Genomic DNA, 23,454 nt, shown 5'->3' with positions numbered 1-23,454 from the left:
ATTATACACGACTGTGCTTAAACTGACACACAATATTTTGTTAGCGCAACGCAATCTGACTTTCAAAATTCCCTACAAAAGAATGGCCCTGACTAACATTAAACTATACCTTTCACAAATCACTTACCTCACAAAAATCTTCGCTGCTCAAGCTACTGCAATACAGCGAGCGCCACTACTGCCAGCTAAATAAAAGATTCAAACTACTGAAGGCACTAACTACTGATAGGGATAGTTAGCAAATGAAAGATATTAATAAAGAACAAACAATGTATTTACCTTGATATCATCATATATAAATATAGCAGTTCATGACAAATTTCAAAACTCCGCCATCTCTCTCCCCACATCCACCACTGCTGGCGGCTCACCTTCAACTGAGCAACGTTGTTCACATCCAGCTGCCGCTGCCCAACACTACAATGGCAGACAACAATGCAAAGTAGCCACAGACTGCACACAGCACAGCCAGTGATTTTCATATTGAGCGCTACGTAACGTTGCCAATAAGAAAACATAAACAGCCTACTTACATAGAGAAAACATACACCCAACAGCCTACTTACATAGCCCCCATGCTCCCCACAAAAAATTTTACAATTTTTTTTTGGGCAGTGGCCAATAATGATTTGATAAAATTTTTCATAATTGCAATAACAAAGAAATCAAATGCACACACTTATTGATATTATGTTGGTCAAAAGCTCACATTTTCTCACAGTCTATAAAGACAGTCCTGATCATTCATCACAGTGGAACTGCCGTTTCTTTTCTCAAAGTCTGACCAGTAAAAGACAATGCACATGGAAGTAGTGGATTTCCATGCCGTCTTGAAGAAGTAGTGTTGACCTTCCAACGGAAAGACAGTGCTGACTCTTGAGATGCAGACAGGTAATGGGCCACAATGGAGCAAACCCACAGCAGAGTCATTCGAAGTTTTGAAGAATATTGGTAGGTAGGTCATCACAGAGCAGACCCACTGGAGTCCTGGTAGAGATTGTGGTATTGGTGGGCCACCAGAGGTGCAGACCCACCGCAGTCCTTGTAGAAATAATGGCATGGTGGGTCATCAAAGATGCAGACCCACTGTAGTCCTTGTAGAGATAATGGTACTGGTGGGTCATCAAAGATGCAGACCCACTGTAGTCCTTGTAGAGACGGCCAGCAGCCATCTGTTGCGATTGTGCAGGTGCACATTCACCATCGAAGAGTCTTGCGGAGAATATAGCAAGTCCACAACCACCACTTGTGCACTCACTAAGTTTTTGGAATTGTCCTTAGAACCAGCAATGCTGTTATCCAGTCCCTTGCTGAATTATTAACACACGTGCAAACACTAACAGTCCCTACTTCTCACATATTGTCCATATACTATGACCAACTGAAACGTGTGCAGTGAAATGTAACTTACAATTTGATGAACTGGTGTCAATTACAATTTTATAACATAAGAATACAATTACAAAGGTACAAAATACATCATTAAAGAACATAACAATACAGATAACATTTGTAGTAATATGGGCTTTACAAAAGAATCGAAATAACATATACATCAGTGTTACAGGAATTATGACATTAGTAAATACATAAAAGATCAGAATAACTTTCGAAACATCAACTTCACACATAAGCATTAACACAAAACAGAATAAATAATGTCTAAACATGTTTACAAAGTAAATAACACATTATTAATGCCAATTGTATTTGAGGATAACAGTATTCCTCATCATAGTGAATGTAACTTAGTATTAGAAGAGAAAAAAGTTCTATGAAACAGTACACAGAGACAGGAAGAAAACAAATACACAAGGGTACACAAACATATAGTGGGATAACACAAAAGGGAAAGGACAGGGTTTGTTTTACTGCAGTATGTTGCATGGAGATCTCCCTTTGTTCATCATTATTCCCAAAAAGTCCTATCTAAGCCTGCTTTCTGTATTCTGTTCATATTTCTTTCAAAATAATTATTTCTGATTGTACAATACTCATTTGGGCCCAAATCTTTTTCATATAACTTCGCAATGCATTCTTTACCTATTCTCCATAGTCAGTTTCTTACATAGTCTACCCCCTCTTAAGCTAACTTAAATCTACTGAGCTCAGATGCTAAACTAAGGGACGAGGCAATGCAGCAGCACATAAAACAATTAATATAAACAGCAATGAAAAAAAATGGAAAATCGCAAAGCAAGCTACAGTAAATCTAAATTACCAAGCAATTCAACATTACAACTAATATGAGGCAATGCGCAGCAAACAAAAAAATAAATCTGGCTTAGCAGAGTAACACAAATTAAAGTTCAGTAGCACTATGCCTGGAAAACAGCAGCTTATATCTAAACATGACATAGCTCAAGCAGAAAAAATAGTACACTAAAGATAACAATGCAGATAAGGGAAATGTATAATCACATCTTAATGTCTAAGTAATTAAAGTGGTGCACCACAACAACTTATTGTAAAAGAAATATTACCATGTACCTGAAAAGAAAATTATGTGTTACTGTTACTAGTTCCTTCTTATTGTTTTTCCTTTCCAAGTGCTCCTTTTTTAAAGAATGTGGATCATAAAATAATTATTTAATAGATCTGTTGACAGAAAGTGTTCACATTAGCAAATGCATTTTATTTTATAAAAGCAATGCTGCAACACAGCTGGAAACCAGATATCAAATGAAATAAGCAACTATGAAAAGCAAAGCATAAAAATATCATTCAGTAGTCATGTGACATTTCATAAGTTAGTAGAAATTCTCTCAACTCTCATAGAAAGATGCTTGTCATAATCAGGTGTGCAGATGTAAAAATATTTCTTGTCATTTTATTAGGCATTTCAGTAAATATCATAAATTACGAGCTCCACAGTATGCTTTCAACAAGGAAATGACAGTAGCACGGACAATGGCCTCCCCTTTTTTTTTTTTTTCTACCTGTGCCGCTGAAAGGCTAATGGCTTTTTTTTTCGGGCGGCTGTCGCCCAGGTGGGTGCCCGCGACGCATTACGTGCAGGTGGTCACTTAACTTTCTTACGGAAATATTTACGACAGCAGTTTCCGCTACAGTGACAGTCTCACATAAAAATATTTCACAGGCCAAGAATTAGCGTTGCAAATCTGTAGAAACAAAATCCTATAAATATAAGTGTCCAAAAAAATTTTCGCCGGCATTGTGATACATTCACGCATTTACACACATTTCATAACTCTTAAAGTACGATTCTTGGTTTCCAACATCGTGTTTCACAAGTCAAGAGTCCCTACCCACTATTCACTATGTAAGTAGGCTGTTTATGTTTTCTCTATGTAAGTAGGCTGTTTATGTTTTCTTATTGGCAACGTTACGTAGCGCTCAATATGAAAATCACTGGCTGTGCTGTGTGCAGTCTGTGGCTAGTTTGCATTGTTGTCTGCCATTGTAGTGTTGGGCAGCGGCAGCTGGATGTGAACAGCGCGTAGCGTTGCGCAGTTGGAGGTGAGCCGCCAGCATGGTGGATGTGGGGAGAGAGATGGCGGAGTTTTGAAATTTGTCATGAACTGCTATATTTATATATGATGATATCAAGGTAAATACATTGTTTGTTCTTTATTAATATCTTTCATTTGCTAACTATCCCTATCAGTAGTTAGTGCCTTCAGTAGTTTGAATCTTTTATTTAGCTGGCAGTAGTGGCGCTTGCTGTATTGCAGTAGCTTGAGCAGCGAAGATTTTTGTGAGGTAAGTGATTTGTGAAAGATATAGTTTAATGTTAGTCAGGGCCATTCTTTTGTAGGGAATTTTGAAAGTCAGATTGCGTTGCGCTAACAAAATATTGTGTGTCAGTTTAAGCACAGTCATGTATAATTGTTCTAAGGGGACGTTTCAAGACTTATATCTCTAACGTCGATCAGTTGTAGAATTTTGGAACATGTATTATGTTCCAGTATAATGACTGTGCTGGAGACTAGAAATCTACTCTGTAGGAATCGACATGGGTTTCGAAAAAGACGATCGTGTGACACCCAGCTCGCGCTATTCGTCCATGAGACTTAGAGGGCCATAGACACAGGTTCACAGGTGGATGCCGTGTTTCTTGACTTCCACAAGGCGTTCGATACACTTCCCCACAGTCGTTTAATGAACAAAGTAAGAGAATACGGACTATCAGACCAATTGTGTGATTGGATTGAAGAATCCTAGATAACAGAACGCAGCATGTCATTCTCCATGGAGATAAGTCTTCCGAAGTAAGAGTGATTTAAGGTGTGCCGCAGGGGAGTGTCGTAGGACCATTTCTATTCACAATATACATAAATGACCTTGTGGATAACGTCGGAAGTTCACTGAGGCTTTTTGCGGATGATGCTGTGGTATATCGAGAGGTTGTAACAATGGAAAAGTGTACTGAAATGCAGGAGGATCAGCAATGAATTGACGCATGGTGCAGGGAATGGCAATTGAATCTAAATGTAGACAAGTGGTAATGTGTTGCGAATACATAGAAAGAAAGATAACTTATCATTTAGCTACAATATAGCAGGTCAGCAACTGGAAGCAGTTAATTCCATAAATTATATGGGAGTAGCATTTGGAGTGATTTAAAATGGAATGATCATATAAAGTTGATCGTCGGTAAAGCAGATGACACACTGAGATTCATTGGAAGAATCCTAAGGAAATGCAATCCGAAAACAAAGGAAGTAGGTTACAGTTCACTTGTTCGCCTACTGCTTGAATACTGCTCAACTGTGTGGGATCCGTACCAGATAGGGTTGATAGAAGAGCTAGAGAGGATCTAAAGGAGAGCAGCGCGCTTCGTTACAGGATCATTTAGTAATCGCGAAAGCGTTACGGAGATGATAAACTCCAGTGGAAGACTCTACAAGAGAGACGCTCAGTAGCTCGGTATGGGCTTTTATTGAAGTTTCGAGAACATACCTTCACCGAGGAGTCAAGCAGAATATTGCTCCCTCCTACGTATATCTCGCGAAGAGACAATGAGGATAAAATCAGAAAGATTAGAGCCCACACAGAGACATACCGACAATCCTTCTTTCCACGAACAATACGAGACTGGAATAGAGGGGAGAACCGATAGAGGTACTCAAGGTGCCCTCCGCCACACACCATCAGGTGGCTTGCGGAGTATGGATGTAGATGTAGATGTAGATGTACCTCTTACGACAGGCGACGGGGCGACATGGTCTGCAAGTTGGCACCACGAGTCTTAGGGTCCACCGCTAAAAAGTTAACTTCTGCCTCTAAATACATTCCTGTGAACTTGGTGCAATCCAGCTAGTGAACCTCCTCGGGCTCCCTTCATCTTAAGCTGGGCTTCTGTCATAGAGGGCAGCCGTTCGTAAAATGGCTCAAATGGTTCTGAGGACTATGGGACTTAACGTCTGTGGTCATCAATCCCCTAGAACTTAGAACTACTTAAACCTAACTAACCTAAGGACATCACACACACCATGCCCGAGGCAGAATTCGAATCTGCGACCGTAACTGTCGCGCGGTTCCGGACTGAGGGCTTAGAACCGCTCGGTCACCACGGCCGGCAGCCTTTCGTAACCGGGATAGTGCCGCCAGCCGTCCGCGTTTATTTGTGAAGACAAAATGACGCTGTTCACTTCCGCTCGCGGGAGCTGAAACCCCTGCTGGGGGCTATCTTCCACTACAAGAATCACGGCAGGGTTCAAAATCTGCAGGTTCGTCCTGCGCTGAATTACAGAGTCACGTCACGACGGTGGGCAAGCTGCGAGAGGCGTCCCGCATGGAGCAGCCCTGCTCCGCTGTTGACGTCAAGCAGGCTACTGGACAGCCACTGCATCAGGAAACGCGGGCTCCACTGCTATTAGCCCACACCAAGGGGGCGTAACTATTTTGGAACGATGCTGAGAGTGCTGTAGCGTGTTTTCTAATAAAATGTGTGACTTTTCGTATTTCTTCCTTGAGCCATCAGCGGTCAGCTTCCTGACGTTCACCCAGGGTCTCAACTCAACCCTACCATTGTAGTGGCCATCCGCATACGGCCTCGACACAGTCAATGGGAAACAACTTGGACTTATATATTAAGAGAACCATAAAGCTAGGAGAATCACTGTGGGTGATATGTTTAGTTTACTGATTTGTCTATTAGATTTAATTACATTTTCCAGTGGCATCAGGACTCATAGGTGTCCGACAAAAGGTATTTTATCTTTAAGAAGCATGTAATACAGCAGCAACTCTTCCTGAACTCAGAATTCAATACAAGATATTTTCCGTGGACAGTGCCCTTTTTCATTATTGAAAATAGGTTGTGTCTCTATTTCAGTGGTGATAGGTAAGTGGCCCTGGGTATAGGTAAAATGGAAATATATGTGCCGAAATGCAGATGTTCCAGAAAATCTGTTCACTCGAAAACGACGATGTATACATGCTGGAAAAAGTTTACCAAGCCTCTTCTGACGTACTAGAAGTTAACATTTTAGTTCCATTAGCAAAAACCATAGCAGCGCCCTGTATGTCTTTATGAAGCAGGACCAAGAAGAAATATATTAGAAAGCCCGGACTGAAAGTCCGACTGGCGGCCTTTGCACCTTAACAGCCGATTCCGGCCGAGTTGCGCTTGAGTTTTAACATGTTTACGTTCCGGGAAAAGTTTCAACGCCAACTTTGACGAGTGTTCTATCTCGGTACTTGCCTTTTTAAGATCTTACGAATTCTGATAAAAATTTTAAAAATGCTTGCTTCAGTGTCTCGGTTGATACAAGGATTTAGAGGATTATTCTTGCAACATAATTACGTGCCTCTCTGCGTTCGCCGGAAACCTCGTTTCGATATCTTTAAAAGGTGATGAAATAAAAAAGGTGTTACGTCTAACTCTATTCAACTTGTAGAGATTCAGTTTTGCGTTGTTCCTGCCATGTGGCAATGACGGTTTAGTTTCGAAAAATAGGAGGAAGACGTGAGAAAAATTTTCTCGAAGGTATCGATAAAACATTGAAGTGTAATGCTCTGTATTCGGTGAGGTCACTTAGGGCGGAGGATGAGTTCAGTTTGTAGGTGACTAGGAAAGAAAATCGGCCGTCCTTTCCTGAGTAACCATCTCACGGTCTGCTTGAACCGATCTAGGGAGACCTCACTTCATCCGCTAGCGAGTCTAATAAAATCACAGCGATATCTAACCCTGTAGAAACATCGAGATATCATGACACATAATTGCCCATAAAAGACAGAGACCTACTCTGAAGCTTGCATCACTCACCTCTCGTGCCTGAGAAAACTGAGGTGGATTTAATTTTATCCATCACACAAAAAGGAAAAAAAAAAAACAGCAAGCAGCTTTATATTATTACACATGAGTTTCAGGGATCATACTCTCAATATCGAGTGCTTTTGAACCATAGAGATAAAATGAGGGATACGATGCTTCAGAGGATAAGAAGGTATGAGGAACAAATGACCCAAAATGCATTATTTCCGTGCTTGAGGGGGCTTAGCTAAATATAAATCCACAAATTCTCTCTATCCCTCTCTCTCCCCCTAAATCGTACCACAATGAAAAAGAGACTGGTTACCTCATGCCTACATAAACTGCCAGTAATGTCATTGCGCAATACAACTCGATTGGCCAATAGCTTTCTTTGTAACTGGTTTTCTCAAGACTGTTCTTTCAGTGAGAGGGGCAGGGTATATCTCGTTCAGGTCATCATGAACGGACCGTCGGTCCCTCAAGACAGTCACCCATAATCGCCGCCAACACATTGTCGCAGAATCGTCACTGGTTGTTTGGAACCATCATATTCGGGAGATTCTCTGCGGCTCAGAGAGGGCACGAAGAGAAGGGAGTTAGCTATTGAAATGAACTGTATTAGAATGAACTATATTGGCAGGTGTATGGAGAGTGTTAATTATAAGTTCGTAGGCTTCCACGGCCGCTATCGCTTTGGATAAAATAATTTTGGGTATTGGGGCCGCGTCATTGTAAAGTACAGAAACAACTAAATTGCCGACGTTCGATCGACGTGCTGCGGTGCTCGTTCACAGTCAACCACCCTGAAGAGTACCGCAGCAGGTGGGTCGAAACGTCGGCAGGTTAGTTGTTTTAGTAGTTTGCTATGACGAGGCCCAATATTTATAATTATTTTATCCGACGTGTTAATTATTTCTCGCTTGTTCCTTATCCTCTAAAGATCGTTTCTGACAGTTTCTTCCCATTCTTTGATATCGTCATGTACATCTATAACATGCAAATTGTTCTGCACATTGGTGTAATTTGAGTATAGCTAATAAGCTTGAAGGGGGGAGATTGAGTCTCGAAATTCATTGCAGTTTTTGTGGGTAAAATATAGTGACCCGATCGAATATTTGGCGGTCCTAGGACAAAAGTGGTACACGTAAGGTATTTTACTCGTTACAGCCTTTCATTCATTATCTCAGACTGAACAGTGCGTTGTTATCCATGTCAGTCAGTATTTTCCACTTGTAGTGGCCGTGCCTACAGCAGGCTGTCCGCCTTCCCACAGGCTCAGCGCAGGAGCGCATCGTGGGCGGCGTGGATGCGTCTCCTGGCGACTTCCCGTACGTGACGTCACTGCACCGCAACGGCGAGCACAACTGCGGCGCCAGCGTGTTGGACGCCTCGTGGCTGCTCACCGCCACCCACTGCGTCAACTTCGAGTAAGCGCGCCACCTGCTGTGGCCGATACATCGCTCGTAGAAAACGTGCCGTTCTTGAATTGGAGCCATTGCTGCTGTCATTTGTGTTACAGGTCCTACTACAGCACTTAAGAAAAGAGGAAGAATTGCAAGGAGAGTAACATGCACGTGTGTATACAAACAAAATCAGAGTACAAAACTTTTGCCATTTTGTATGAATCAAAAATAATATAATTACACATAAAGAACTCGCTCATTTGAAGACACAGTTTAAATGGTAGTCCAACCAGGGAGCAAAGATATCGTGTATACCGCTAGCAAAAAATATGCCAAAGAAACATGAATAATACAAAAGATATTCGACAAAGGACTAGCTAATCACAAAAACCATCTTCATTGTCTAGAACAGTGAGGCGATAGAATTTTGGATCGTACACTTGTAACAAAAACACACTGGCGTTAACGTTTCAATAATTTACTGCAGGGCCATACTGGAAAACATTTCACAAGATTTTTGTTTTGCATAAATTAACTAATGGCAATTTTTAATCACACTTGAATATGACGAGAAAGTGAACTCTATTAAATACTGTTAGGAATTTCGTTTGGCAACGCCTTTTCATTTGCTCAGAAACGTGTCGTGAATAAGAAATTTCTATTAGAGTCATCCTTTTGTTAATGTTTGCCAGGTGCACTGTTCCTACTACTTCTGGCACCCATATTCAGCAACACTTATCACAAAAAAGTATTTGTTTAATATTTATCTACTTGAAAAATCCTATGTTCACATATCTTCTTGTTTCACCCGTGTATATCTCCAAAGTTAAATTACAGTTAAGTTTATGTCTCCCGGATGCTACGATTAACTTTGTACTTCATTTTATTACTTATGTGATAGCTGATTCTAATTCTTGGTTATTCGGAAAAGATTTTCTGCATTGTAAGAATTTTTGGATGATGATGAAGAAATGCTGGGAAGGAGGCAAGAATCTATCAATTATATTCTAATACTGGAAGAGAGGCAATAATCCATCAATTGTATTCTTAGATGTTGAAAAAAGTCATGAGAGTGTTAAAAAGGAGAAGGTATGGAAGTACCTGAGAAAAAGGAATGCATATGAAGGCCTGGTTACGTAAATCCAGATGCTGTCACAGGGCTGTATTCAGCAAGGCAGTGTACTGTCCCCACTACTGTTCATCACTGTTGTGGATGATATAAAAAAGAACACCAAGAAAAGTATTTGTGAACTAAATGCAGTGACTTTGCTGCATATGTCATGATCTGGGGAGAAACAGAAGAGGAAGTTCCGACTGGACTAAAGATATAGAAGTCCTGGTTTCAGAATTGTAACCTCCACATCAGTGAGGCCAATACAGTGGTGATGGCAGTCAACAGAGATCGGTATCCCACAAGTATGAAACTGCTAGGAATCCACCACATAAAGTGTGCAGACAGTTTTCCATACCTCCGGAGTATAATTTCTATGGAAAATTCGATCAGACGAGAGAGCTGCTGAATTATACCAAAAAGTGAGAACCCTTTTATTTGGCACTAAGATACCAAAAAAGGCAAAATTAGTTATGTTTAATAGCTACTTCATACCGATATTGTTCTACAGTATAGAAGCAAGCAGCATCACAAAGAGAGTCATCGAGGCATCAGGCATCCGAAATGAATTGCCTTTGACACACTATCCAGAAAACTAAAGTGGAAAAGTTAAGGAATGAGGAGATGAGGAAGAAATCCAGAATCTTGCCATCCATTTTAGACAGAATGAAATCCACACTACTATGGTAACGGCATGTAATGGCCTTCGAGACTACAAGAACACCCCAAGTCAAATTGGAAACAGAGGTGGAACGATAACGTCCAGTTGGAAGAAACAAAACTCGTTGGTTGGGTATAATCAACGAAGGCATCGCTGTCAGAGGAAGGACAGTGGATGATGTCCTCCGTGACAGACTCTACATGGACGGAAGAAAACGGAAGAGGCTCAATAACAGAACGCTGGAAACCGGAACTGTACAAAGATGATGATATGAAGTTTGTGTATTCTGTTGAGTTCTGCTCTTGACTGAAGTATTTTGTACTCATTCAGCCGAAATGATATTTTAGTGGCTAGATCATATGAGGGGCTTGTTTCAATAGTGGTACAAGTCCATTTTTGTTCATTTTGACATACAGAGTTCTAAAGTTGAATGAGTGCTGAAAAGTCTGCGGCTGAGATAACAGAAATATCAAAGCATATGGCTTCTTGCTAGAGATGAACCTTTCTCTCTGTTTGTTTGGATCACTAATTTCAGAAGCATTGTAGGCAGAAAAGTGGAGGTAATGGACTTGTACCACTACTGAAATAAGAGAGATGAAACATTTACTTGTCTGGTGATAGACAGTCAAGATGATATTCTGATATATCGTTTTAAATTTCTTTCTTTTTTATTTTCATTGTATTTTACTTTTTATTTTTATTTTCTTTGATTTTTTCGGTAATCTCAGTTTCTTTTACTGACTTTTAGTAATGGTCGTCACGTACCTAGCCACATAGGTAAACGTTGTAAAATATGAGGGACAAAGATTGTATAATCTTATAAAATCGAAGTCGAATAATGCACTTACTAGACGTTTTGTCAGTTGCAGTATCTGTATGGACAAACACCTGACATTCCAGCCCACTCCACATAGCATCATAAGATAGCATAAAATTTAAGCATTTTTCAGACGACCCTATCTAAGACATTTCCAGCCTGCGGAAACAAGAAGCTGTTGAAACATCGTCACTATTAGACGTCCGAACCATGTCTAATAGTACATAATAAGTTGTATTTGTCATGAAAAGCAAAAACTCTGATTTAACTATTTACGGTGTGTCTTTATGTGAAAGGTCGGAGTTATTTTTCTGCTATAAAAATATATCTGGAATTACTTTATCCCTAGAAGTCACACAAATGTAACAGAGCATCTGACAAGAATTAAAGTTCGGGATGGAGAGATGAAAATCTAATAATCATGGAGGATTACAACGCAGTGGTAGGGAAAAGGATGAAAGCCACATTTATAGAAAGATTCGGCTCCTGTAGTAGGAATGACACAGGAGGAGGTCTCCTTGAGTTCTGCAATAAAATTCTACTATTGACAGCAAATACACTGTTCGAGAATCACAACAGGAGGGGGTATGCTGGACAAGGCATTTGAGCACCGAAAACTACCAGCTGGTTCACACCATAGGAGACAGAGTTTTCGAAATCGGTTATCACTTTTTATGATGTACTGAGGACATATATACAGGGTGGTCCAAAAGTCCGGAAACACCCTGATAAAATCCAAATGGAGTAGGAAACAAGGAAACAGAGTCCCTACACACGAGGAACGGGAAGGGGGAAACTTTGTAGGCTATGCCACCAACATGGCGGCCATCTTGAAAGCCGCCATCTTGGATTCAACTCCAAAATTTCAAATGGGAATGTGGTCATGTGACATATCAAACAGATAGAGAATTTCACCAGAAAAACAATGCCGTTGTTATTTTAAACATAGCTTTATTCATTCTCGGGCTATAGCCAAGTACTTGCGGCAGCAGTGGGACGCTCGGCAGCGTGAGTATTACGTACTGAGAAGTCCTAAAATAGAGTCTGAAACGGTGCAATCCCATGACTGATATGTTACATATGTTTAACTGTTAGGTATCATTTACTCATGCTAGCTTTTTAATCATTGTTTCCTTATTTACAGTTTACAAAATGTCCTTAACACATGAAGAATGCATTGAAATCATCTTGATATCAGGAGAAAGAAGCACACGGGTCATTGCTGAGGATTTCAACAGTCGTCACCCAACCAGACAGCCCATCACTCACAGCGCAGTTGCCAAGTTTTTGGCCACATTCCGAGCAACAGGTTCTGTCGCAGATAAGCCTAAGGCTGGAAGACCAAAATCCGCCACCGATGAAGCATCAACAATGAGCGTGTTGGCATCATTTAGCAAGAGCCCGCAACGGAGCACTCGTCGCCTGTCACAAGAATGTGGGGTTAGCCGTACCTCCATACTGCGAATTTTATCGCAGCACAAATGACACCCGTATAAAGTCAGCTGCTCCAACACCTGGGCGAGGATGACACAGACTGTCGGGTACAGTACGCAGAATGGGTGACACAGCAGCTGTAGATAAACCCACGTTTCCCCTATCAGGTGCTGTTCAGTGATGAAGCCAATTTCTTTATCAATGGCAAAGTGAACAAGAAGAATCACAGAAACTGGTCCGACAGAAATCCACACTGGATTGATGCTTGCAAAACGGTCAACTCACAAAAAGTGATGGTCTGGTGTGGTGTGTGGGGTACCAAAGTCGTTGGACCATTTTTTTATTGATGGTACGTTAACAGCCAACGGTTATCTGAGGCTATTGGATGAAGAAGTGTTTCCCTCGTTGTTAACAGAGGACGGACATTTCCGGAATTCTTCCAGCATGAGGGAGCCCCACCACATTATGGGCACAACGTGCGAGCATAGCTGGATATGCAGTTCCCTCAAAAGTGGATTGGTCGTAGGGGTGCTGTGGAGTGGCCACAACGTTCACCAGATTTGACTCCTTGGGATTTTTATCTTTGGGGTCATGTCAAAGCACTGGTTTATTCTGTGAAAATACGGGATTTGCATCATCTGAAGCAGCGCATTGTTGATGCGTATGGTCATTTTCAGTCAGATGTGTTGGTCAAAGTTCATCAGGACTGGGTTCGGAGGATAGCATTAACAATCCAACATAATGGACAACATATCGAGCCATTCCTATGACTGTTGGTGGTCTCTTGGGACTGTGTAACATCGGCGTAATGTCTCTTCGGCACATAACACACATGCTGCCTAGCGTCCCACCGTTGCCACATGTAAATGGCTGTAACCCGAGAATGAATAAAGGTATGTTTAAAATAACAACGGCATTGTTTTTCTGGTGAAATTCTCTATCTGTTTGATATGTCACATGACGACATTCCCATTTGAAATTTTGGAGTTGAATCCAAGATGGCGGCTTTCAAGATGGCCGCCATGTTGGTGGCATAGCCTATAAAGTTTCCCCCTTCCCATTCCTCGAGTGTAGGGACTCTGTTTCCTTGTTTCCTACTCCATTTGGATTTTATCAGGGTGTTTCCGGACTTTTGGACCACCCTGTATACTTAGATCATAGTTTAAAATCAATGTATAAAATGTGGGATAGTGAAGTAATGTGTAATGATGGGTTTGAACGTGCCTTAGGCTGTAGATATTGCGAGAATCTATGAGATGACGATCGGTTTGATTTTAAGCATGATAAGGGCATCAGATAGACTGCAATGTAAACTGGCGCGAGATTTTCAGAAAAATATGTGCACGCTCTATTGACGAACGGGTGATATAAAATGTGTACAAGAACCAACTCGGTACAATAAGAATGGAAGACCAAGAGTCAATTGCTCAGATTAAAGCAGGTTTAGAGAAAGAATGAACTTTCTCTCCATCATAGTTTAACTGTATATCGAAAGCAGTGGTGGAAATAAAGGAAATTTTCTGAGTGGAACTGTCATTCAGGGTGAAACAAAATCAGTGATAATATTCGTTTATGACATTGTTTTTATTATTGAAAGCGAGGAAGAATTACAGGACCTTTTGAAAGCAATAAACATTTTAACGAGCACAGTGCGCTGACTGAGACTTTTGACTACTTTGATCCTTTGTTTACGCGACAGTTTCTTTTCCAGTAATTTAGTGAGAAAATGTTGGCTTTGAACGTCAATATTCATAAAATAATTGGTCTGACTGAACCTATTAATAGGATCGTTTGCAGACTCACTATCTGTACATGTTACACGATATATGTTGTTGATAATACTGTCCTCTACAAGCAACTTCCACTGATGTTAATTACTAATGAAAACGACTACAGCTCTATTAGTACACATTTACTGTGCCACAACTGGTTTCGTTGTTTTAGAATATCATCTGGTTGCCGATTTGTGCCGCTATCACGAAGTAAGAGATATTGTTGTCGTACGCAACATAAAAGACAAAATTTGGAAACGATGGATACTTATTCTGCTGACCACCTAACGGAAGCATTGGTGAGCAGCAAGTGCGTGGGATACGGCATGTGCTAGTGTGCTCGACATGTCGTCTCGCATGCTGTAGCAACCTGTAGCAATGAGTACAACTGTAGCATACGATTATGTAAGCGAAGTATGCAGATGTAGGGAAAGGAGTACAAGAAGAGGTTACAGGATACCATGGACTTGGGACAAAGAATGAGAGAGCAGAAAAACTAATTGAGTTCTGTAATAAATTTCAGCTAGTAATAGCGAATACTTTGTTCAAGAATGAAAAGAGGAGGAGGTATATGTGGAAAAGACCGAGTGATACTGAAAGATTTCAGTTAGACTGTACCACAGTCAGACAGAGACTCCGAAATCATATACTGGATTGTAAGGGGTGCCCATAAGCAAATGTAGACTCAGATCACAATATGGTAGTGTTGAAAAGTTGGCTGAAGTGCAAGAGTTTAGTCAGGAAGAATCAATACGCAAAGAAGTGGGATGCAGAAGTACTATGGCATGACATGATACGCTTCAAGTTCTCGTAGGCTATAGATATAGCAATAAGGAATAGCTCAGTAGACAGCACAGCTGAAGAGGAACGGACATCTCTAATAAGGGCAAACACAGAAGTTGCAAAGAAATGCATACGTACGAAGGGCGTAACTGTTAAGAAACCATAGGTAACAAAAGAAATACCTCAGCTGATCGAAGAAAGAAGGAATTACAAAAACTTTGATGGAAATTCAGGAATACAGAAATACACACACCAAAATTAGTTTTGCATCATCCCGGTTCCCAGAACTCACGAAGATGGACCTTGACTGTGGATATTGCATCACAGACACAGTCCCTTTGTCTGTTCAGAGATGTCACTAATCCCGCCCAAAGATGTCAACAACCATACATGAGCAGCGCCTATTATACGGAGGGGGTCCGACAGCCGATCGTTCCAGTCATTCCACCAAGAAGGAGGTATACGGTTCGTGTTGTCTGTAGTTCAACCATGCCTAGACGGTCAATGCCGCAGTTCGATAGCGTCCGCATTGTTACTTTGTGCCAGGAATGGCTCTCAGCAAGGGAAGTGTCCAGGCATCTGACCCAAAGCAATAATGTTCGGATATGGAGAAGATACAGAGAGACAGGAACTGTCGATGACATGCCTCGCTCAGGCCGTCCAAGGGCTACTATTGCAGTGGATGACCGCTACCTACAGGTTATGGCAACCCTGACAGCGACTCCACCATGTTGAATAATGCTTTTCGTGCAGCCACAGAACGTCGTGTTACGACTCAAACTGTGCGCAATAAGCAGCATGATGCGCAACTTCACTCCCGATGTCCATGCCGAGGTCCCTCTTTGCAACCACGTCATCATGCAGCTCGGTACAGATGGGGCCAACAACATGCCGAATGGACCGTTCAGGATTGGCATCCAATGAGTGTCGCATATGGATTCAACCAGACAATCGTCGAAGACTTGTTTGGAGGCAGCCCGGTCAGGCTGAACGCCTTAGACACACTGTACAGAGAGTGCAGCAAGGTGGAAGTTTCCTGATGTTTTGGGGTGGCACTATGTGTGGCCGACGTACGCTAGTGGTCATGGAAGGCACAGAAACGACTGTTCGATACTCGAATGCCATCTTCCGACCGATAGTGCAACCATATCGGCAGCGTATTGGCCAGCCATTTGTCCTCATGGACGATAATGTGAGTCCCCAACGTGCACATCTCGTTAATGACTTCCGTCAGGACAAAGACATCGCTCGACTAGAGTGGCCAGTATGTTTTTCAGACATGAACCCTATCGAAAATGCCTGGGACAGATTGAAAAGGGCTGTTTATTGCAATGTGTGGTTTTCATGAGCAATAAAAAGGGCGGAAATGATGTTTATGTTGACCTCTATTCAAATTTCTGTGCAGGTTCCGGAACTCTCGGATCCGAGGTGATTCAAAACTGTTATGGTGTGTGTACAAGTCGTTAAGGAATGAAATGAAAGCGAAGTGCAGGGAAGCTAAGACGACAAGGCTGCAAAAGAATGTGTAGAAATCGAAAAATAAATCATTGCTGGAAGGGCTGACTTAGCATATAGGGAATTCAGAATAAACTTCGGTGACTTTAAAAGCAACGGTGGTAACATTAAGGGAGAACGGGAATTCCACCGTTAAATGCAGAGGGGAGAGCGGGAAGGTAGGAAGAGTACATTGAAGGCCTCTATGATGTGGAAGATATGTCTGATGTGATAGAAGAAGAGACAGGAGTCGATTAAGAAGAGAAAGAGGATCCAGTATTTGAATCAAAATTTAAGAGAGCTCTGGAGGACTTGAGATCAAATAAGGTAGAAGGAATACATAACATTCCATCAGAATTTCGAAAATCATTGAGGGAAATGCCAAAAAGACGACTACTCATATTGGTGTGTAGAACGTATGAGTCTGGCAGCATACCATATCAAAAATATCATCCACTCAATTTCAAGGACTGCAAGAGCTGACAAGTGTGAGAATTATCGCAGAATATGGATTCAGAGTAAATCGAAGAAAGACGAAGGTAATTCCAGCGAATACTTTCATTTTCTCGCAAATCGCGTACTAATGTATAATATTAAAATGATTTCATGGTCAAAGATATGCATTGTATAGGGCGCGCGCACATACACACACACACACACACACACACACACACACACATACACACACACACACACACACACACACACTGCATGGTGTTCAACCTGTCTGTTATCCTCCAGCAAGGCCCTAGTATTAGAATGTAAGAGGCAATTACAGTGCGGCCCCATGTAGTATATGCTCTAAAGTACCCGAATGACCTGAATTATTAATAACAAAAATGCGTCACACAGCGCTTTCCTTTCCTCCAGTGATAACCTAGTACTAAAATTCATGATCCAGTTCCGGTGTAGCCTCATCTGGACTGTCTTAAAAAGTATCCGAACGACCTGGATTATTCGACCTGAATTATTCATGGTGAAAATTATGTCACAGTCCTCTCTGTAAGCCAATCAGAGCCTATATTGTAGCCCTATTTGGGATGCGCTAAAAGGGCAGAGAAAATTTATCAAATGACAGGTCATTGTAACTGAATTGTCTAAACTACCACTCTTTTCGCGATCTCTCTTGTCTGAGTGTATCTCAGCTCCCTCGCGTCGCAGCGATCGCGAGTTTTACTCCTACCTCGATGTTGTGGGTGAATACGTTGTCCTTACAGTGTGTCCCTGTTTGGGAAAGGAATCTCAAGATATAAGAGTGAATGCACCTGTAATATTACGCAAATGTAAACTTGAGCGTGTACTTATTTCAGCACAGAAAACCTGACAATCCTGGCTGGTACAGTGGATCAGACGTCTGGAGGCTCGTTGCATACGGTCACAAAGGTGGTAATCAACCCTGACTACAACCCAAGAGATGGATATGTCAACGACATCGCACTCATAAAGGTAAATTTCGCACTTGATCATCGCTAACGTTATTCAGCGCAATTTTAGTATCATCAGAAATGTTTGAGATAGACTCGGTTATTAGTTTCAAAACACAATCAGAATTTAACTCTGATGACTTCTGTTGATGGACTCGGCAGAGACGGAAATGTACACTTGTGACAACAGTCAAGAAAATCCTTTGTGTCGGGTTGGAAATATCTAAATTTTTTGAGCGATTTATTCGATGTTATTGCCTATATTAAATCCCCCTCCCTCTCGTCTAAAATAAGTCTCACTTGCAACAAGTGGTGATCAACTTGGTATTATGGTGTCATACCCATTTTAATAAACTGCCTAGTTACATTCATTGCGAAGCTGCAACCATTCTGGTTCAAATGGGATTTATTGCTTAGAATCATGGACATGAACTTAGAATGACAGCTGTTAGCAGTCTTCCAACTGAAATTCCTTTTACACAAAGCCCTAGGCGTGGTGTATTGCACGAAGCCTCCTGCTTTACACGTTCCTATCATTGAACGCAATTTATGACAACGGAATATGTATTCTGTTTGTATTGTGGTGTGTTCCCACCCTCGACTTAAGATTCGCTTCACCAACACATTATTTGCTGCGTCCCAAGAGATAGTTAAGTCTCTTTCTAGCTAATTGTTTCTGCTGCAACAAACATTTCAGCTTTCATTGTCATGCACTTTGTAATATTAAATTTCAGTAAATACTTTTATATTTCGCTGAGACGTATCAATAGGAATCTAGAGTTAAGTTAAATTCGAAATTGTACTTCTTAAGCTTTCATTAGTTTGCTCTGCATCACCGATATATTTATAGTTAATATTCAGCTGTGATGTATAAATTATAACGGCTGTTAGTGGCAAACAAGCGATGCTGGACTGTTGAGATCTAACAATATTTTTAAGCTTTTGTAATTTTTCCTTACTGGCTTGCGTTTCTTAAAATTGAAATGGCATTTGATAACAGTGACCTGTAGGTCAGTTTCAAGATGGATAATTTTATTTCACAACTGTAATAAAAATTACATTAGCAAGATATTTCGAATTTTTTTATATTAGTTTTTCTTGTTTGCTCAGTTTCCGTTTAAAGTAAGAGAAATGTTAACGTGAAGTTCTGGGAAGTTAGATAGACATTTGGTCAGACTCAAACAGGAGCAGTGCGTTACTAGCAGATATGATTAAAAAAAATTTTGCCCCTGTACCTGATTATCTGAAACAGGACACCACAGGAAGTGACATATGATGAGCTGAGAATTAAAGCCTGGGACATACGATGAGGTCAAAAACTCATGGGATAGCGATAAGCACCTATTAGATGGCGGTACAAAGGTACAAAAGGGCAGTGCGTTTCCGGAGCTGTTTGTTCTCAGGTGGTTTATACGAAAACTTTTCAAATGTTCAAATGTGTGTGAAATATTATGGGACTTAACTGCTAAGGTCATCAGTCCCTAAGCTTACACACTACTTAACCTAAATTATCCTAAGGACAAACACATACACCCATGCCCGAGGGAGGACTCGAACCTCCGCCGAGACCAGCTGCACAGTACATGACTGCAGCGCCTTAGACCGCTCCGCTAATACCGCGCGGCGAAAACTTTTCACCATATTGTGGCCGCACGACGGGAATAGTTGAAGCTAGGGGCATGGGACATTCCATTTCGAAAATAGTAGGGAGTTCAACATCCCGAGATCCACAGCGGCGAGAGTGTACCGAGAATACCAAATTTCAGGCATTGCCTCTCAACAAGAGCAACGCAGTGGCCGACGGCCTTCACTTAACGATCGAGAACAGCGTGGAGTTTTCAGTGCTAAGAAACAAGGAACACTGCGTGAAATAACCACAGAAATCAATGTGGGAGGTACGACGAACGTATCCGTTAGGACAGTGAGGTGAAATTGGGCGGTCCGCAGCTCGTGGTCGTGCGGTAGCGTTCTCGCTTCCCGCGCCCGGGTTTCCGGGTTCGAGTTCCGGCGGGGTCAGGGATTTTCTCTGCCTCGTGATGTCTTTAGGTTAGTTAGGTTTAAGTAGTTCTAGGGGACTGATGACCATAGCTGTTAAGTCCCATAGTGCTCAGAGCCATTTGAACCATTTTTTTGAAATTGGGAGTTGATGGGCTGTGGCACATGACGACCGACGAGAGAGCCTTGAGCCTTTCGCAACAGAACATCACCCGCGGCCCCTCTCCTGCGCTCGTAACCATATCGGTTGGACCCTAGACGACTGGAAAACCGTGACTTGATCGGATGAATCCCGATTTCAGTTGTTAAGAGGTGATAATAAGGTTCGAATGCGGTGCAGACAGCATGATATAATGGGCCCAGGTTGTCAACAAGGTACTGTGGAAGCTAGTGGGGATTCCATAATGGTGTGGACTGTGTTTACATGGTTATATTCGGCTACTTGGGGATCGTCTGCTGCCATGCATGGACTTCATGTCTCCAAACAATGATGTAATTTTTTTGGACGACAATGGGCCATGTCACCGATTTGAAGAACATTCTGGACAATTGCAGCGAATGATTTGACCACCCAGATAGCCCAACATGAATTTCATCGAATATTTATCGAACGTAATCAAGAGGTCAGTTCGTTCATAAAATCCCGCACACTTTTGAAATTATGGACGGCTATAGAAGTACCATGGCTTAAATATTTTTGCAGGGGACTTCCAACTACTTGTTGAGTCCATGCCACTTCGAGTTGGCGAAAGGAGGTCCAAAACGATATTTATTGTTTCTTCAGACGTCTACAGGTTGCGAGGACATTGTAACTCTTTATGATACGAATGTTCAAATATTATTTCTATTGAGTGATCTTTACTTCCTAGGAATGCCAGACAAGATATGGAAGCCGGCCGGTGTGGCCGTGCGGTTCTAGGTGCTTCAGTTTGGAACCGCGTGACCGCTACGGTCGCAAGTTCGAATCCTGCCTCGGGCATGGATGTGTGTGATGTCCTTAGGTTAGTTAGGTTTAAGTAGTTCTAAGTTCTAGGGGACTGATGACCTCAGATGTTGAGTCCCATAGTGCTCAGAGCCATTTGAGCCAAGATATAGAAAATAATTTTGTCAGTCATTTCTTCTTCAGATATGCTGCATGTTTCTGTAAATTTTTATATGAATCACCACATGGCAACTACGTTCCCGATTGCAGGATGTGCTGTCAGATCTATTTGTGACTAGAGTATTAGATACTGGACTTCTGTTAATGATCTTTCACGTATAATTAAGTAAATACTTTCGGCTATTTATGCACACGTAATATTTGCATGTTTTCAGGATCAACCTTTGCTCTAAGTATTACATTAACACTGTGTCAACCGCAGAGTCGATATCGGATATACAAGGCGCATAAAGCCCACTGTTGAACGAGCTGACCTGAAGGACAATGTGGAAATGGTTTTATTCGGAACGGCAGCACATAAAAACACATTGTTTACGGATCCCACATGAGGCAACGATTGTCCACGATTGTGTGGTGCTTTACAAGGGACGCTGCAGTATCTCATTGGACGTGCAGCGACGGCGTTCATCGTTATACAGTATTTAGATGAGAAAGCCCGTGTAACATCATAGCGTGTGGGATAACGGCAAGTAGAAAGACATTACAGGATTTTGACAGCATTACCGAAAAAAAGAACATTTTTGGCTTCTCGAGCACGACACGCAGTTCTCGACTTCTCTGGTGATTTCTGTAAAATAATTTGTCAAATTGTGGAATGAGCCAAAAAGGAACCACAATTTGTCACGCAGCTACTTTTGTACTCCGAAATCGTTAGATTTGCTCTATCAATCATGTCTAAATCATACCAAATGGAATGCATTGAGAGTAACAATGATTTATCTTTCTGCACTGGGATACTTTGTGTTTAACACCTTTTGACGTGTTTCTGACAGCACCTTCTTATATGGGATAAGGTTCGATTTCAATTTCTACGTCTTCCTATATTTGTTTCTGTTCGCTGTATTTATTAAGTTCGTGAGCCAAGACATTTTTCACGTTGTGCTTGAGGGGAATTGTCAATACGAAGTCCAGTCCCGCAGCACCTAGCAACAACCCCACATGAGCTCCTAGAATATCGTCACGATACTTGACAGCAGCTAACCTTGCCGATTCAGCCATAGAAGTTCGTTAGGAGGTGTTCCAGTGTTCAACATAATATCTGCTCACACCGTTAGGGACCTTTCTTGATATTGGTCTCTTTCCACAATGTTTGGGTCCAGAAATCGTATTTCACGTTTCCTCCAGATGCGAAACCGTCGAGAATCGCTCTCCAGACCAAATTGTCACTCATATGTGAAAAGAAAATTGGCCCACTATTCGACCGTCCATGTGGCACGTTGACGGGTCCACTCTAGACGTTGCCTTTTGTTAAAACTCGTCAGAGGTACACATACAGCAGGTCTCTGACTGTAAAGGCCACTCCGCCTAAGCCTTCTGTGCACCGTTTGCATCGATACAACACCTCTAGAGGGTGCTCCGAGGTCAGATGCCAGCTGTCGCGCAGTACTAAGACAGTACGGCCGCCCCTCACGCCAAATAACGGACCTCTCTTTCTGATGTCACACGTGCTCGGCCTTGATCTGCTTACCAGGATACAGTTCCGGTCTCTATAAACCGTCGCCACATCCGAAAATCAACAGAACGATTCACATTAAGCCATCGGTCCACATAAGTTTGCCGCTGTCCTGCTTCCATTCTTCGTATGTTCCTCCGCTGCAGAGAGTCTGGTAGGCGTCTTCACTGTGCCATACAGCATCATTTACGACTGTGTACACAATGATTGTGAATTTTGACTACCAGGAAAACACTACCCCGTTTGACAGGTGCCGTGATGTCATTGTTGGCATGGTTGTTCGTAGACCGTGCAGTATATAATCGTACGGACCGCCTCTGACTGTTTGTATGATCATCTCGTGAATTAGACACGGGACGAAGCATTAGTGGTTTGTTGCTTTAACTTTGGATACCAGTATATTTATACACCGCCAGAAATTGAGAGTGATACGCTAGTAAGTAGCGGTCCATAATTTAACACCTTTTTTTTTTTTTTTTTTTTTTTTTTTTGAGCCGTTTTTATGCGAGGCGCCACGAGTTTCCTCTCTTGTGTCAATCTCTACACTTCACAGCAACACTTGCATTCTTATTTGCTGGGTGTGTCGCAACTTCTGTTTCCCCTATAGGTTCTATGCTCTTCGGCTTCTCTAGTATCATGTAAGTTATTCCCTGATGTATTAGTACATGTCCTACCATCCTGCCCCGTGTTCTTTTAAGGGTTTATCGCATGTTTCTGTGTTCT

General features: G+C 41.8%; 1 protein-coding gene across 1 annotated transcript in view; it reads left to right on the top strand.

Moving 5' to 3' along the window:
• Positions 1-23,454, top strand: part of LOC126433499 (mite allergen Der f 3-like) — a 69,881-nt gene that overhangs the window by 18,456 nt on the left and 27,971 nt on the right. The window contains exons 2-3 of the mRNA XM_050090449.1: positions 8,459-8,649; positions 18,008-18,143. Of these exons, the coding sequence (XP_049946406.1) occupies positions 8,459-8,649; positions 18,008-18,143 (327 nt within the window). The remainder of the gene's footprint in view (positions 1-8,458; positions 8,650-18,007; positions 18,144-23,454) is intronic.

The sequence above is a fragment of the Schistocerca serialis genome, chromosome 1, assembly GCF_023864345.2.
Source record: "Schistocerca serialis cubense isolate TAMUIC-IGC-003099 chromosome 1, iqSchSeri2.2, whole genome shotgun sequence".
Classification (NCBI taxonomy): Eukaryota; Metazoa; Arthropoda; class Insecta; order Orthoptera; family Acrididae; genus Schistocerca; species Schistocerca serialis.
The sequence above is the reverse complement of the archived record's forward strand: the minus strand, read 5'-3'. Positions and strand labels throughout refer to the sequence as shown.